Source organism: Cebus imitator, unplaced genomic scaffold (assembly GCF_001604975.1).
Source record: "Cebus imitator isolate Cc_AM_T3 unplaced genomic scaffold, Cebus_imitator-1.0 Scaffold40, whole genome shotgun sequence".
In the NCBI taxonomy this organism is placed as follows: Eukaryota; Metazoa; Chordata; class Mammalia; order Primates; family Cebidae; genus Cebus; species Cebus imitator.
Window position 1 is genome coordinate 1,816,535 of NW_016107355.1, and position 18,623 is coordinate 1,835,157.

The 18,623-nt window shown below is 37.1% G+C and overlaps 1 protein-coding gene across 3 annotated transcripts; it reads right to left on the reverse strand.

Annotated features, from left to right (window-relative positions):
• Positions 1–10,551: 10,551 nt before the first annotated feature.
• On the reverse strand, positions 10,552–18,623 carry NPY5R (neuropeptide Y receptor Y5). 3 transcript variants are annotated; one of them, XM_037737585.1, is made up of 3 exons: positions 18,137–18,623; positions 16,386–16,424; positions 10,552–12,213 (listed from the first exon to the last, which is right to left on the reverse strand). In XM_037737585.1, the coding sequence occupies exons 1-3, from the start codon at positions 18,379–18,381 to the stop codon at positions 10,863–10,865; spliced, it is 1,635 nt and encodes a 544-aa protein (XP_037593513.1). In that variant the 5' UTR covers positions 18,382–18,623; the 3' UTR covers positions 10,552–10,862. The 3 variants fall into 3 exon arrangements, with proteins under 3 accessions (XP_037593513.1, XP_037593514.1, XP_017381469.1); XM_037737586.1 differs by having other exon boundaries at positions 17,973–18,230; XM_017525980.2 differs by lacking the exons at positions 16,386–16,424; positions 18,137–18,623 and adding an exon at positions 14,628–15,077.

Consider the following 18,623-nt stretch of genomic DNA (forward strand, 5'->3'; position numbering starts at 1 on the left):
TGGTGTCAGTATAGCACTTACAACTGGTTTCTACAGGGTACTGAAAATATATATTTGGTTCTTTGAATACGTGATTTGATCATACTTAGAGGGAAGTAAACTGGCATTAGAGATTCTACGACTCCCTATATTAATGACATCACCTTAAAATAGTGGATCTATACATCTAAATTTTAATATTGAAATAGGAAACACCATTTCTATCATGGGTAATAGAAACCACATAAAAGAAAGTTGGAGTCAAAACAGGAACAACAATAACAACGAAAAAAGTAAATCTAAACATGTATTTCTGGGTCCTAGAGAATTTTCACGGGTTCTCTGGTCAGTTCAGGGAAGTCCCAGTTACTATACCTGTTTTACGATGTAGTAGTTGCTGGTGTTTGCCCATACCACAGTTTCCTGAAGCAGAGGACAATAGTCCTAGTAAAAGAAAGAATTCTACACAAGTTGCCTAGAGTTGAGAATCTGTTATTTAGTTTGCTACCTCTGCTGTTGTCATTATACCAGCAAGTTGGGCTTACCTTCAGCAGGAAATGATTATGAAAATTATTTGCAATTACCAGGAAACAGAAAATGATTTGCTTCTGTAACACCTAGCTTATCTAATGCACAAATCAAAGGAAATATGCAAGAGACTTTAAAAGGGACAATACTTAAAAGCATAAGGATTAAACAATATTATCATTCATATAAGATGAAAAAATGGCATTGAGAAAATAACAAATATATTAAAATATAGAAAATTTTCTAAAAGAAACTCATTTTATCATGAGATCAATATAGGCATAATAAGAGTCCCAGAAAGAGAGGAGAGAGTGAGAAATGTATATGCAAATAGAAGTACCCAAAACAATCTTGAAATGGCACAAAGTTGGATGACTTATTTCCTGGTTTCAAAATTTAACTACAAAGCTACAGTAATCAAGATGATTTGGTACTGACATAAGGATAGAAATACTGGTCAATGGAGTAGAATTCCAAGTCCGGAAATAAACCCTTACATTGATAATTAACTGCTATTTGTCAACAGTACCAAGAGAATTCCATAGGGAAAGAAGTCTTCTTTAAAAATGTTACTTAGACAACTGGATAGCAATATTCAAGGTAATGAAGCTGAACCTTTACCTCAAACAATACACAAAAAGTAACTCAAATTGAATCACAGATAAAAATGGAAGACTTAAAACTATTAAAATCCTAGAAGAAAACTTAGGAATAAATCTCTGTGACTTTGGGTTAGACAATGGTATCTTAGACATTATACCAAAAGCACAAGTGAAAAGAGAAACTAGATAAATTGTACTTCATCAAAATTAGAAACTTTTGAGCTTTGAAAAATACCACTGGGAAAGTGAAGACAACCTACAGAATGAGAGAGCGCATTGGCAAATCCTCTGTCTGATGAGGACTTTTATACAGAATACGGAAAGAACTCTTACAACTCAACAATGGAAAGTTAAGTGGATATTTCTCTAAAGCAGATATGCAAATGTCTGATAAGCACATAAAAAGATGCTCAACATCACTGGTCATTAGAGAAATGCAAATCAGGCTGGAGGTGGTGGCTCATGTCTGTAATCTCAGCACTTTCAGAGGCTGAGGTGTAAGGGATCATTTGAGGTCAGGAGTTTGAGACCAGCCTGGTGAAACCCCATCTCTACTAAAACAACAAAAAAAATTAGCTTGGTGTGATGGCGCATGCCTGTAATCCCAGCTATGGGATGCTGAGGCAAGAGAATCATTTGAACGAGGCTGAGGTTGCAGTGAGTCAAGATCGCACCACTGTACGCCGGCCTGGATGACAAATCGAGACCTTGTCTAAAAAAAAAAAAAAAAAAAAATCAAAACTACAGGTGATACCACTTTATGCCAACCAACAACCCAAATGTCCATCAGCAGAAAATGGATAAAGTGTGATGTATCCATGCGTAAAATATTAAGTGACAATAAAAATAAATGAAGTACTATTCGTTTTACCACATGAATTAAACTTCAATACATACTATTGAATGAAGCCAATCATAAAAGACTACATATTACATGATTCCATTTATGTAGATGTCCAGAAAAGAAAAATTCATGGAAATAGCAACTAGATTAGTGGTTGCCGGAACAAGGGAGAGGGAGGAAATGAGGAGTGGCTGCTAATGAACACAGGGACATTTGAGGGGATGAAAACGTCCTAAAATCAGAGAGGGGTATTAATTGCATAACTCTGTGATTATATATTAACCACTTTAAAAGTGTGAATTTTACACTATATTACTTATGTCTCAATAAAGCTATTACAAAAAATAGATCTCTATCTGGTTGCTGGAATAAAAGTACAATGAAAATAATACAAATGACTTTTTAAAATAAGGCATTTCAAAGCTATCTGTGGCCACCTGAAATTGATACAGTGAAAATATCAGTTTATTGCATTGACTACCATAAACCCTTCATCACTCACCTAAGTGATGAGGAGGCCATTTCTTTGCCATTCATCACTGTAAGCCTGGAATAGTGTACTCAGGTTAGTAAACACTTTGTCAAGAACTTATATGAATATGATAACAAAAAAAGTAAATTTTCCAAAGTGAAAAAGGAATAACAAAGTCAGCTAAATATTGTCAAATTACCTGTGACATCCCTCGCTCTCCCATTCTTATTCCTTTTGGTTACATGTCAGGAATAGAAAATTACAGCTGTATATAGGTACCTGAAATTGTCTGACTTGTTGGAGGACAAGAAACAAAAAAAACTTGAGTTTTGGTAAAACAGAGGCAGAAAAAGTGGACATATATTCCTTAAAGGACTTAGGAATTAAAAGAAGCATCTAAATTTAGGTGTCTGCTGCCTAAACCCTGAGAAGACAAATGAGTAATCTGAAAAGTGCCAAAGCTTCTGACAGAGACTTCTTATGATAATAGAGTTAGGTTCAAACAAGAAACAAATCGTTTCATTGTTATGTTCTAACAAGTAAAAAAATAAAAATAAAAAATAAACTCTGATAAGAACCAAATTATCCTTTAAGAAAAATCATTAAAGTAAGGGTAGGAGATAATCTGTCACCGTTTTAATCAGGATACACAATAGGAAAAACAGGAAAATATGTATAAAAACTGATAGAAAAAAAATTCAGCAAAAGATGCTTGGTTAACTCTAGGAGAAAAAGAGAGGTCAGACCAGCTTACTAGAGACAAGGACTTCAAATTGGTTAGCATTGAGTTGGGAAGCCTGTCAGCAGACTTGAACAAAAACCAAGAACAAATAATTATAAAGTCCAAGATCAGCGTGGACCTCTTTCACCTGTTTCTTTTCCATCTCCTGAATTGCCACCAAACTCTTAGCTCTACACTCTGTATGAATGTACAACAAAGGTGTCTATAGAGGCTGCCAAAGCTGCTGTTAAATATAGGCTCTTTTGTTAATTTTAGGCAAAGGAGGATCTTATTTTAAATTACCTTTAACAACATTCACTACATCTGTAGAGAGAGAGAGAGATTTTGATTTTTTTTGGACATACACATGATACTTAACTTACTTTATTTTATTTTATTTTTTTTTTTATTTTTTTATTTTTTTTTTGAGACGGAGTTTCGCTCTTATTACCCAGGCTGGAGTGCAATGGCGCGATCTCGGCTCACCGCAACCTCCGCCTCCTGGGTTCAGGCAATTCTCCTGCCTCAGCCTCCTGAGTAGCTGGGATTACAGGCACGCACCACCATGCCCAGCTAATTTTTTGTAGTTTTAGTAGAGATGGGGTTTCACCATGTTGACCAGGACGGTCTCGATCTCTTGACCTCGTGATCCACCCGCCTCGGCCTCCCAAAGTGCTGGGATTACAGGCTTGAGCCACCGCGCCCGGCATACTTAACTTACTTTAAAATAAATTCACAAATTCAAAAATATACTATCTTTTGATGGTAGATTATTTTAAACTATAGTTTCTGATGAAACTAAATATTGATGAAGTTAATAATATACCGAAATACCTACTTTCACAATCTGATGTTTGTAGGTTCATTTTGTTCATGTTGTTGCTTCATTTTGTACTTCATAAATTCAAATTTCCCATATTTTTGCATTTTGATTCTAAATGATTCAAAGCTTTACTGTGGATTTGGATAATCTTTGTTCCCAATAAATCAACACCAAATAGGCCCCATTATTTTCTCATTTAACAATGTTTTACTAGATCTAGAAGTATCTTAATGTGCTATATAAACATTTTAATCACATAATGCAAATTCTAAAGCTGTTGTACAGCATCTTCAGACAAACCTGCACGTTTATCACCACGTTCATCCGCCCTATCAACTTGTAGTTTAACACAGTGTTCCTTCTGTTTCCTGTTCAACAGTGGTCCATGTTTAACAACCTAAGCCTAAGTGTTAAAATATTACAAACTGTAGAATGGTCAGAAGTATCACGGTGGTTTAGAGCATTCTGCTAAGTGCTTTATCAACTGAGTTACTGTGTTGCCAGCAGGCTCTCTGGCCTATATTAAGCATCCTAACTTCCATTCAATGTGCACATGGGAACTCTCAAAACTGTTCTGTTAAAGGGAGGGATATTAAATAAATATTATTTTAGTGGATATTTAAATAGCACCTTGGTGTCTTCAGTGATTTTAATGGCCCACAATGCTTCCTTGGGGTACCTGAAGGTCTGCAGAACACAGTAAGGAAACACTGACCCACAGCAGTACCAACGGTACTGTCCTCAAAGGCAGGGATGCAAATGAGATCACTCGCATAATGTGCCTTCAGTGTGTCTGGCAAATAATAAGCTTCCATTGTTGATGATGACAGTGATGACAATGACAATGACGATGATAAAATAACACTTCATATTTTTATCATACCAATAATCATTATAATGTTTTCTAATTGTTAGATTTCAATTCAATTGTTGAAAAGAGAGACGAGAGACTGTGCTCGGATTAGCTGGGAAAATGGACTGAAGGAAGGTCCACACCAGTGCTGCTCTGGTTTTGCTTTTTTCCCTCCAGGGAAGACACCGAACATCATTCATATCACCGCCACTTCCAGAGACCATAAAGGCCTTTGCAATCCCTGCTACCTGGTATCCAAGCACCCAAGACTAACCACAGTTGCCATGCCTGCCAAAAACTATTGCTATTCTAGACCTCTTATCTCACGGATTAGGGAATTTAGATGGCAGGATTTCCAAGCTAGCATCTAAGAAAAGGGTGTGAACTTTAGTACTAGAAAATTTAGACTTGTGTGACAGATCTACTGTCACTTCTTTTAAATACATATCTACATGAGGAATAAAAAAGTCCAAATAAATTATTTACTAAAATATAGCTGATGGGGAACAAATTAGCAGTAGATATATAGATTGCATATTCATAATCCTGTATCTGAAATTCTGAGGATAGGCTTATTTAGAAAAAATATTAACTTCATATTGGATATAAATATTACATGGATATCTATGCTATATATTGTTTACTACCCCTAGTATGGTCTGGGGTAGCTGTCCATAATCAAAAATATTAATATTTCTGTAGCAGAATGTATGACAATACCTGCTAAGTGGGATAAATGAAGATGAGGCTAATTATAGCCTCTTATGAGTTCAGGTCAGATCAGTAATGATTTATAAAGGATTATAAACCTGTATTTAGGATGTAATATTAGGAACAAGAATTTTCATGGAAAATGTACAAGAATATAGTTATAATACCTTGTCATCCTTTTTATCACCATCCTCACAAACAATTCTATGGTGAATTGGAGATTAATCAGGGTCAGACTGGCCACCACCTAACCTGGAAAAGTTATTTTCCTGAATATACACTACTAAACAGTTTTGGCTTTTAACACTTTTGAGAATGTATCTAATTTACATTGAACTGCATCTGTTGCATTAGCCTGACTTTGAAACAAATTATATGTAATACAGTAAAATTACTGAAAGTGTTCAGGATTATCTAGGTTCAATATTATGCTAACTAGCTCTTGAAGTTCAACCCCTTTAGGAAACCTACTGAGAGAAAAAGAGAGAAACCTAAAATCTCGTAGTTGAGAAACTCTCATTCTTTTGGATTTTCCCGTGATCATTTCTGGTTTAGAATGGACGTCATGGACTCCTTCTTCTGTTGTGATTAAGTAGCTACTGCTGGATCTGACTGTCCCACAGATAAAAGTTATAAATATTGAACCAAAAAAATATAATGACCTGGATGCAACATCAAGGGTTCCTACTGGCCAAAGATGGAACTATTTGAGCTTCGATCATGATAAAAACACGATGAATCAAAGCCAGTCAAATGTGTTTACATCCATGAGTCGATCACTTTCTAACTATTAGAGAATAAAAAGATAGCATCAAACTTTTGTTCTGTCTTTCCTAAAAGAACTGTAACATTGCATAACCAAATGATAGATACAAGAAAGTTCTTTTTATTAATGTATTTAATCTAATAAATGTGAAAGAAATGATGGAATTAAAACATCACCATTTTTGCAACCCCCAGTGAACTAACATATCTATCAGCATTAAACATCCATGGTGGCGAATATCACAAATTAAGTCAGAGGAACACGGTCTATTTTCATAACTAGAGCTATTATTTTAGTGTAAGACAGGTTGTCTCTTCTCTCTGATCAATATCCACAATAGCTCCTCATTTCACCAAAAGTGAAATTCGACATCCTTACAAATACCTACAAGGACCTGTAAGATCTGTCCTTGAATCAGCTCCTTATCTCGTTTCTGTCTGTTGCACTTCTGTTACAGTAAATACTTCCTGTTCCTTTGACACTCAAAGTGTGCTCCTGATTCAAAGCCTTTGCACTGACTGTACCAGTTGCCTGGAGTCCTCTTTTCCCTGATAGTCAGCTCACTTCCCCGCTTCTTTCAAGTCTTTGCACAAAAGTCATCTTCTCAATGAAGGTATGGAGCCATCCCATTTGAAGTTACATCCAGCTCTTTTTTTCCGTCATGCCACATGCACATGACTTCTGACCCTGCCCTGTATTGTATTAAAGGTTCCAATCATTAATATACTGTTATGGGTTGAACTGTCCTCCTGCCTAAAACAGTACTGAAATATTAGTCTCCAAAACCTCAGAATGTGAACTTATTTGAAAATAAATTCATGGCAGATATTATTAGCTCCACTAAGACGATGTTGTACTAAAGTGTAGGTGGGCTTAGGGAGAAATCAAATACAATTGGTGTCTTTCTAAGAAGAGAGATACTAGAACACAGAGACACAGGGAGAACATCATATGACAAGATATAACAAGGCAGAAGGTGGAGTTATGCAGCTCCGAAAGAACACCGAAGATTGCCAGCTAGCCACAGAAGCCAGAAAAGGGCAAGGAAGTGCTCTCCTTCAGGTTTCAGATGGAGCATGGTCCTGCAGACACACTGATTTCAGACTTGTAGTCTCTAGAACTGTGAGACAACAAATGTCTGTTGTTTTAAGCCACCCAGTTTGTGGTGCTTTGTTTTGGTAGACTTTGGAAACAATATATGTGTCTATATAGTGTACCACTACCTTGTACCTCATTTTTATTGCCCTTATTGCTATTGCTTGTTCACCTCCTGCCACTGGCTCCCCACCTTCCAGAAGGCAAGCACCAAATGAGTAGGGATCTTTTTGGTCTGTCATCTAAAAGAGTTCTTAGTACACACTAGATATTTAGTAGATACCTGTTAATTAAAATAATCCAAATACACATTTCTTATCATTTAATTTAGTTGCTCTTCGTGCTCTCGCCAGCTTTTTTTTTTCAAATCTAGTGTTTTATTATTCACAGTAATGGGCAATATAGGTGGCAGGAATAATTTTTATTTTTTTGAGACAGGGTCTTGTTTTGTTCCCCAGGCTGGAGTACAGTGACATGATTATAGCTCACTGCAGCCTCTAACTCCTGGGCTCAAGCAATCTTTACGCCTACACCTCCTGAGCAGCTAGTACTACAGGCATGCACTACCACACCCAGCTAACTTTTAAAATTTCTGTAGAAACAGGGTCTCCCTCTGTTGCCCAGGCTAGTCTTGAACTCCTTGGCTCAAGCAATTGTCTCACCTTGGCCTCCTAAAACGCTGGGATTACAGGCGTGCTCCACCATGTCCGGTCAGGAATAATTTAAATAACCACTAAAACCCAATTTAACATCTCTTCCTGAATTAAATATTTCTACATAATTGCGGAAAAGTAATGAGGTTGACTGTTTATCATTTCAAATCATTTCCCCTAGCCGTGCTTCTGTGCAGATGCTATTGAATGAGTAATCAAGTCAGACACCAGGAGAGAATAGGAAAAAGGTTAGATAATCAGTCTTTGAGCAATGGAGAGTTGAGTGAACATAAATTGTTTAACTCACTAAGCAAGTGTCTATAAAATAATCATTATTTATAATAATCTTCTAAAACCATTAATCCCAATCTTAACGACCTGTCCGCCAACCCATCCAAAATTCTCAACTTTCAATTATTAAGAACATTCAGTTATTTCTATTTAGGAAAGATAAATTTCTTCCCTTGAGTTCAATAGTTTAAGAGCCCCAAATTAGTTTATCCAGCTTAACTAAACTCATCTATCAAAACAGCCATAAAACCTGTGAAGTTTGACAACTATTGTACATTTGCTAATGTAAGTTTTTCTAACAGGATAAAACATCTCCCTATGCATTTATATTAGCTCTTATCAGTGAGATTTTTCTCCCTCCAGACACTAACCTCAAACCTTGAAATTAATTGTGCTAGTGAAAGTGCAAATGCCAAATGCTTTTAAACAAGAGGTCAGTCATCAGATTACTCCCCTGCCCCTTCTTTCTTTGTGCATGGTGAGACCGAGGGAGGAAAAAGTCTTGATCATAAAATCCTCTCTTCCAAAAGCAAACCTTGATCTACTATGTCACAGTGCAGAGAAAAGGGATGATATTCATGAGAGACATTCTTACTAGGCGGAAAAAAGTAGAATCTCTTAGAATAAAAAGGAAAAAGGAAAAAAGAGAAAAGCAAAAGTGAACAAAGGTTTTTCACCTTTTCCATCTGCTATAATATAAAAACTAGGAAAAAACACTCATATAGCACTAGAAAGATTAGAGGGAAGCTAAAAGCAGACAGGGCTTGTAACCAGATTTATATTTGAAAGTCTTAAAAAGGACTGAGAAGCAGGGTGCTATTGTGCCAAAGTGGAATGGACACAACTGAGTCGATATGGCAGCTTATCACATCTGAGCAGAGAGAAGGCCTGAGTAAGCCCAAGTTGCCTCATTCTATGTGCGGGGTAGAGTTTCATAAGTTCCTGTGGAGTTCCACTGATGAACATAAAGTTCTCCAGTAGCTTCCAGGTTTAGCAAGGGGCAATGTCATTGACTGCATAGCAAGACTCCACAGAGTAAACAGCCTTAGCTTGGAACAAAACAGAGGATATGGCTGACACTCAAGCAATGACAGTTTAAGTCAATAAGAGTATCAGTCCTACCATGTCAACAGGGGTTGGAGATTCTGGAGCTGGATTCTCAGGCCTTCACTTTGTTGAGAACAGACCATACATGGTGCAGTAGAGCCTGATGTAACACAGAGACAAGTCAAGATTATCATGCCTCAACTGGAGTTCAGCAGGAACCAGCCGAGGATATTTTGTGGACCAGCACTATTTTCCCCATGGCAAGAAATCACATTAGCTTCCTGTGTGTGTGGACATCATCTAGGGAAGGAGGGCATAAACAATGCCCCCATAGGGATTTTGGATTTTTAGTTGATTGAATACTTACCAGCATGGCTTCTTACTTGCAAACTTAAAGGGTTTTTGTTTGTTTTGTCTCACTATTTCCCTTATTAAGAACAGGAAACACTTAAATCAGTTATAGGTACTGAAGACGTCAGTGTTATAATGCACATCTGAATCATATATGCAAACACTCCATTTTTTTTCGGAGACTTAGTTCTTTAAAAGACTGGTTAAAATAAAGTTTCAACAATTGAAAAGACTGACCTCAATTTAATAAGACAGCATATGAGACTACAGTATTGAAATAGTATAAAGTGTATTAATCATTCTATATGTTAGCCAAAAGCATAATTATCTGTACACATTTAAAATATTCTTTAAAATTATTTAACAGCTGGAAATACAGATGCCATTTAGACTTCACATTTTAGAATAGAAAAGATATATATGAAAACAACTTTTATTGGTAGTGTTCAATGTTGTATAATGAGTCTGGAAAGGAATTAAAATTCTTTATTTGGTAAATTACTAATGTATTACTAGGACAGTGAAGTGAAATTGACAATTTGACCAATTCTTAACAGGGAACAGCATTTTCCTATAGGACTTCCAAAACTGTAGTTAATGTTTATATTCATAATTTGGGCATACATCTGTCATTTACTTATGATTTTCCAGGCATACTAACTTTTTTCTGTACTCGCAAACTAAACATTAAGAAGCCTGTGGAGTAGAAATGAATATAGATAGCTGGTAGATATTCTTCAAGTTTGAAATGAAAAATTCCTCAAGAAATTTTTTTCCTATTATGTTTTTGGACAAAAATACTGGTTAGATATAACTTTTAGTTTCAACAAAAAATAAAATTCATTTGTTTATAAGACAAGGTGGAAGTGAAAGGTAATACAACTACTTTCTAAAATGAAATTATACATTGGATTGACACTGGCTGCACAACTAAATAAATTAATCCTATTACAACACATAAAATTGTCTTCCATATATTATGAACTGATATTCAAATCCAGAACTCTTTCACATAAATTAAATTCCATGTTAACAGAATTTATATTTATTATACATAAATAGTTATTATAAATATATTTTATATGACATCAACATTTGTTCTTTCCTTGATAAACAGTGAGAATTATTACAAATGAAGACAGTGTATAAGGGACATTAAATCAGCTTTAATCCCATTATTAAGAAATCCATATAGAATTGGATTAAGACAACAGGACATCATGCCCAACAAATGACAAATGCAATACACCAACTTGAAATGCCTATTTGAAATAAGATTGTCATTGAAATCAGTTACCACATGGAAAAGGTGTAGTGGCATCCAACTAACAGCAAATACTAATATCAGTATGGTCAGTCTGTAGAAAACACTTCGAGATCTCTTTTTTATTCTTGTAACAGAACGTTTTACTCTCAGTTCATGAACATCTGAATTATCTTCAGGTTTTATCTCAAAGCAAGTGGGGACCCTTGGTATGAACTTACTGGATGAAGAGAGCTGACTTCTTACAGAGCCAAAGTCTTCTGGAAGTATTCTGGAGTGGGTCTCTTGAGAAGGTCTTTCTGGAGCAGGTAACACACATGCTGTCTTCTTACTATATCTTCTTCTGTGTTTTTTGATGAATGAATAACTCCATTTGTGGCTGCCAGAGAGTTTCACCTGAGGCCCACCCTTTTTGGATGGATGAAGAGTTAAGTTGATCATCTCATTTTCTTCAAGTCTGTTTTCTTTGTTGGACAATCCACAGCTTATACTTCTGCAGACACTGGTGTGACTTACAGTAAGACAAACTAAGGGCAAAATATACTGAACTAGCAATAAAGAGATAGTAAAGGCAATTCTGTATGAATCAGATGGCCAGGACTCAACACATAAATACCTGCTGCTCAGCAATGCTGAACCAAATGTTTCCTGAAGTTCCACAAGACTGTGAAACACTGGAAGGGGAGAACAAATTGCAAAACCTAGTGTCCAGACGGTAGCTATCAGAAAATAGCCATGGTTTGCTGTTAAATTATTAGATATAGGATGTTTTATCATATGATACCTGACAATGGCAATTGATATCAAAATTAAAGTTGAAACCAAAACTGACACACATTGAAGAAAAGGCATAATATGGCACATGACTTTGCCAAACATCCACTGATCTAGCAGGACAGAGGTCAGCGTGAAAGGTGAGCAAAACAGCACAACCAAGATATCAGAAAAGGCCAGATTTCCTATGAGGAAGTTTACCGTAGTCTTCTGATTACGCTTTTTCATGAGAGCCATTAAAATAAGTAGATTCCCCATAAAGCCAAGAAGACTTACAAATGTGTAGAGCCCAATCAGAAAATACTGTAAGTCATCTACACTGCTTTTATAGTCATCCCAGACTGGGAAATCAGAATTCCGAGTGGCAGCAGTATTATTCTCTGTGGCAAGTGTCTTGTTATAATACTCATTGAGCTCTAAATCCATATTATAGTCCTGCCTGGAATAAAAAGACATCTGTTAGAAATCTAAAAGAAATTACATGACTCCTTTAAATTAATCTATTCAGAGGGAAACTAAATTTTACAATAAGCTTCCATGACCTTATTAATCTCCTAAGAAAGTTTATGAAATCTTTAACTGGTTCCAAGTGCAGTGCAAGTATCAGCCAATAATGATTACAGTAAGTTTAATTTTATCAATACTTCTAAGATGTATTAACTTGTGTTAAGGAAGTAGATTGTATTTTTAAAATTTATGTAGTAAATAATGTAAGGAAAGAAAAAGGCAAATGTAGACAAGAACTTCAAGATACATAATTTACACTTTCTCATTAGTATTATTCTCCAAGTCAAGATAACTGGTGCATAGTTTAGTCACAGAATCTTACCTTAAAAATTCCTTTCATTTCCATCTCAGTCTAGGCCAAACTTAAAGGTCACCTGTCCTGGTCAACTCAGCTGCACATGACCTCCTCTTCAGAACTCCTGCTACATTCTGTCTACAGTTGTCTAATGCTGCATATCGTAATCTGCTTTCATAGCATCATAATGCCTACCAGTCTACCTTGTTGATTTACAAGCAGTGGAAAAGCAGAAGCTGTCTCTTATTCACTTTGGTTTCCATCCCAATACATGGCATGGTAACTTTACCACCGCAGGTTTCAAATAAATGTTTATGAGAGAATAAAAAATTCAAACAAAACTCTAGAAATAAATATCACCTAGTTCACACGATGTTCAAATTTAAACTGCTTGAGTTTAGCGTCACTAGCTTGTGACCTAGATGCATATAGTAGGCACTCATTAAATGTGTTTATCAAGCTGTACTGTTGCCTGTGTGAACACAATGCTGGATGACGAAATCCTTCTGTGACCAATCCTCAGTCTTTTGAGATATGCCAGATTATCTCTGATTAGGACAACCACTGACGGACTAGTAGTGCTATAAGTGTTTTTTTTTTTTTTTTAAACAAACAAACAAATTTGACCCATTTATGAATTTTAAAATTGCGTATAGATTTTGGCTTACAAACAAATTAATGAATTCGTTGTTTAAGGAAAACATTATATCTTCAATATAAATGTAGAAGTGACATTAATATAACTCCCCATAAGTTTTTTCATTTCAAATAAAATTAATGTCATACCTCAATGGCATTATGTATTCACCTCTACATATTATATTTTTGATGGTAGTGCCTGATGAAGCACTAAATTGCCTAAAACATATCAATAAAAGGCAAAAAGAACCCCTCCTCTCCTTTAAAAAAAAATAAGCACTTTCATTTTTTAAAAAACTTTTTTATTTTTCTTAGAAACAGGGTCTCATTCTGTTGCCAACGCTGGAGTGCAGTAGTGCAATCATAGCTCATTGTAACCTTGAACACCTGGGCTCAAGCAATCCTCTTATCTCTGCCTCCCAAGCAGCTGGGACTACAGGCACTTGCCACTACAAATGGCTAATCTTTCTATTTTTTGTAGAGATGGGGTCTTGCTATGTTGCCCAAGCTGGTCTCTACTCCTGGCCTCAAGTAATCCTCCCACCTTGGCCTCCGAAAGTGTTGGGATTATAGACATGAGCCACTGTGCTCCGCCACTTCCCCCCCGCCTTTTTTTAACAAGAATTTCCTACGGAAAACAAACCAGAAAGCAAATTAATTCCAATAAATGTATTTTCATAGAAATTGTGATATATATGTATTTAGAAAAGCATTTTTGTTACCTATCAATGTATGTTTATCTACTTATTTCTAGATCCATAATTGAATAATTATACTAAAACTACAAAAAATTAACTATTTAAATTAATAGTAAAGACTGTTATCTCTAATTTGTGAGAGACCTACAGGCTCTGGTTCAATAAATTTCTAAACAGCAAATACTATTGTGTACATACATTCATTACAAATAAGTTTAACTTCAGTTTTTTACATAGTAAGTTTCAAACAAGATGACAGAATCATTGTTGTGGTATGAGAAAAGTTACAAGATTTTCACAACTTCTACAAGTGATTTTATGTTGACCAAATTACTTTCTGGAATCTAACTACATCCTTTTGAAGGGTAAGTTAATTCAAAGACTCAGGATTGTATTCATTCATTCTCAGACCCTAGCCAACAATATACGTTGATATTGCCTCAATGAAAAAGAATACCTGATACAAAAGTGACTCACATGACCTACTGAATCATATTATTCGTCATATTCCCAGTCAATAGCCTCTCACCAACTACTGTGGATAGGTCAGCAGGCTTCTAATCAAAACAGCCTTGACTGGTGCTTTTGCCTAATTTCCTGAGTTCTGATGTCCCCCTGGCTCAATTCAGCTTATTTATGATCCTATTTATACTCATAATGTGTACAGGCTGTTTGTAACAGCAATCCTACTTAGTTGCTCTTCTCTTTACTTACTTTCTTGAGTCAATCTTTTTCTTCTAACTTTGTGGCAGGTCAGTTGTTACTGATGACCTTTCCTTGTATTACCCATGCAAGAATAAGAGAGAGATTGGACAGATCCTTCTACAATGGCTTTGTGCTTTTTTGAAACATGTAACTGTGGATGATACTTATTTAGCATAAAATTGCTGTCCAGAATTTTTTGAAGAAAGAGAAGATGCAGCACAATTTGTGGTAATAGAAACAATGTGGTTTTGAGTTTAAAATTCAGATTTTTTCCAATCTATGTGGTTAGAACTCTCTATTAGATTCTAATGGAGATAAAAGTCTTATTTTTATTCCAGCAATAATGTTTAACAGAGCATATTACACACAGTGGATGCTAAGTAAATATTCGTTACCAATCATTTTAGAAAAGCAGTTTCATTTCCCTGGCTGTAAAATAACAGAAATGAATCCTCCTGGAAATGTGGGAAAATTCCGGATACAGTATGACTATATATTTGTGTGTGCATATATATGTGTGTAAATGTATGTTTACATGTATATAGGGAACCATTGAAATTATGGATGTTTTAAATGGCCCCAAAATGCAATGAGGAAGAGATACCTAGATAGACAATAAATAGAGTTTAGCACTTTAAATTTTTCATCTGGATATCTTCATTGATAAAGGCTATCACACAAGCAACATGAAACTAAAATTCCAAGGTATATTTACAACATTTAAAAAATGTCAATGAAAAAAGAAGTACATCAGATTCCACAACTGTGCAGTCTGTTATTAAAACTTTTATCTTAAATATATGCACATAAAATATTGAATGCATTAAGTTATAAAACCACATCTCCTTAGTAAGAAGATGAAAGAAATGCCATCCTGAGTATTCATTGGATGCTGGAGAAAAAACTGAGGATGTTTCATTCCTTAAAATATTTGAGAATTTTAAGAAAGTGAATAATTTATATATAATTTTAAAGGGTAGACCCCTTTTATTAATGAATAGCTAAGAATGACTAGTTATTCCTTCTTTTATTCATCCAAGAAGTATGTATTGAACATATATTCTGGTAGGTGGTCTGCTGCGCTGTAAGCACAAAGATGACTAATGCAAGTTACTATGCAAAGAATATTCTAGGATGGATTAATTCAAGTTCGCACTCTGAGTAACTGTGGATTGCTGAGATATAAAAGGCCCCAAATAGGATGATGAATTAATTAATAAATGAATGGCTTCCTCCTGACTGCCGGCAATATATTCTTTCACTATAGCATGGACACTTGTACTGTTGCTGAATATAATGAATACTTGATGTAGCTACTGATAGATTGATTAGCAAATTTAAAAAATTGTCCCAGCATTCATACATTCATTCAACATTCATTTATTCATTTCATTTTGGTGTGACTGTAGTCAACTATCTCCTGCTCTCCCTCTAGTCCCACAGCACACCATCTACCCCATGAACATGCAAACACATAACAGCTAATATATAGTGTGCACAAAATGAACATTCGGTGATTCTTTGCTCCAATGAAGGAAGAATTTCTTCTTACAACTAAATAATGAATATTGCAAATGCTGACGGTTGGGTGGGGGGTGTGGACATACAGATTTTTTTTTTTTTTTAAGTGCCTCCTGGTAGCCAGGGGATAGTTTAAACATTAGGAAAAATTTGTTCAATCAGATTTAAGTCGAAAATCTAAGGTACAAGAATGCTCTTTAAATAAAAACACAAACAAACAAGCACAATTTCTTGCCTTAAACTTACCCTTTCCCTTCCTTTTTCTGAAAAATACAATGAGCAGACCTACAATGGAAATGCAAATAAGTTTAATAATCCTCTACTTTTCAACAAGTGTTATTATAAGTGCTGTACATTTTTATGCAACATGTTTTATCCATAATAAAAGTAATGATATATGTGAACCTTCTCAGATTGCTATAGAAACTATAAAATATAACCAGAGAAAGAATATTTTCACATGGAATACTATTTGCTAAGAAATCTGAAATCGACAGCATGAAACTTTTGTTATATCTAATTACTATTTTTACTTATTCTCTTTTATATTAGTTGTATCTCCCACCATGGAAATTTTCATACTGAAACACAGAACTTTAATCTCTGAGTAAAAAGTGTGAAAAATGAAAGTTCATTATTAAACTATGACAACATATGCAATGTCTTCTTAAAGGTTTATTGGAATTTTCTTATAAGTTGTTCTATATCTGACATCTAGACAAATGAAACCTTCTGAATAGATTTTAAGTATTTTAAGACAGTAGTAGATAGTTCTTAAAAATAATAGGAGGAACTGCAGGGAATTCAAAGGATATTAAAAGTCTGACTTGTACATTTAAATAAGGTTTCTTTGTTCGAGTAATTTCTTGCCTTATGAAAATACACATCATTCTTCCCACAAAGGATGCCAATCGCACAAAAGAATAAAATATATGTAATTATTTTTCTCCTGCAATGATAAAATATCAACTATTGTCTATTTTGCTGTGATCTTGGAACAGGAGCATGATTCCATGTTCTCAAATATTCCCGTGGTTTGTTCTTAAAGCCATAATATGCCACGATTTGAACTGGTAAGATAAATACAGCTCTGCTCAGCTGACAAACACAGGCATGCACCACCCTCCCTTCCAAATTCTAGCGGCAGAGTTTCTCTTCCCTTGAGAAATCTGAAATCTAAAATTGCATTCGGACTGCAAAATTCTGCTGAAAGAGCCTTAGGCTATTTTCCACGGCTGGTAAAATCATTTTGGCTTTGGTCCAACACAACGCCTCAGTTCCCTTAAAAGATTAATTAAAGGTCTGTGAACTTGGAAAAAAGAATTCCTGCTTCTGGAATTCGAGTTCTATGGATGTTTATTATTGCTTGCATTTGTCATATGAAGCCACCTTGCAAATAGGAGCGCAAACCTCGGAGCGCAGCTGCCTGCAGGGCTCAGGTCAGTGTTGGACCGCTCACCGCAGCTGGACTGCCTGAGTGGCGCCCCTCGGGCTGCGCCCCTGGCCTCGCCAGAGACACGCTAGGGTTGAGCCCTGACCCAGTTCACCCCTCGGGCTGCCGTTCCCAGCTCCGGACGCCTTCCTGGCTGCACCCAGGGCGCGTCCGTCCATTCCCCGCCCCCTCCCCAGGAGGCTCCTCCGTGGATCCCCTACACTCTCCACCCGGGTTCGGCCAGCTCCTGCTCCACCCGGGTGAGTTGGAGACTGGAGGGACCTGCTCGGCATGAAGAATTCAGCCCAGTACCCTCTCCGCTGTCTCTTCACTCCTGACAATTGCCTGATCCGCCACCCTAATCCCCATTTTTCCAGCCGCGCTCCCGTCACCTTCCTTACCCCGCCCTCTTGGGACCCCCAACAACGCCCCGGTACCAGAGACAGGGGTGCGGACTCCCAGAGACCTGGGCGGACTCGCAGCGCGCGCTGGGACCCGGCACGGCCCCTCGGTGCAGGCCTACCCGGCGCGGCAGGGGGTGACAGTAAGGGGCGGAAGCCGGTACCTCGGGGTGCCCCGACGGATGCAGGCCCTGGGGTCCCGGGAGCGCTGCCCTGCGCGACGGCTTCTGCACCCCGCGGCGGCGGCGGCAGCAGGAGCAGGACCTGGAGGCGGCGGTGGGAAGAGAGGGCGGGGGTTTAAAGGCGTCTCGAGAACACGTGACTGTTCCGGGGACCCCCCGAGACCCCGCTCCAGGGCGCCTGCTCCGCGCCAGGCTCTTCCGAAGCCTGGGGCCGGGGGCGAGGGCATCTCAGCCCTGCGCCGCTGTTTGGGGGCCCTAGGGAAAAGCGACAGGGCCCTGGGTGTCGTCGCCCCTTCACCTTGGCCTCGGGTCCCAGGCTGACCAAGTGAACTTGATGGGCAAATCGATTTTGCCGGTCCAGCCCCCAGCCCTGTGTACCGAACTCAGAAGTCTTGGACTGGTGTGAGAGTGTCCGTGCCTCTAAGTGTTTAGGATTCCTGAGAGCAAGCTTCGAGTCTCAGGTTTTATC

Bases quoted from the DNA above. Each gene is read 5' to 3' on its own strand.
- NPY5R (XM_037737585.1), bottom strand. From the start codon at position 18,381: ATGCCCTCGCCCCCGGCCCCAGGCTTCGGAAGAGCCTGGCGCGGAGCA. The intron at 16,425-18,136 runs GTACCGGCTTCC...TTTCCATTGTAG, and splicing joins ATCCGTCGGGGCACCCCGAG to GTCTGCTCATTGTATTTTTC. The intron at 12,214-16,385 runs GTAAGTTTAAGG...TTTTTATTCCAG, and splicing joins CAGAAAAAGGAAGGGAAAGG to GCAGGACTATAATATGGATT.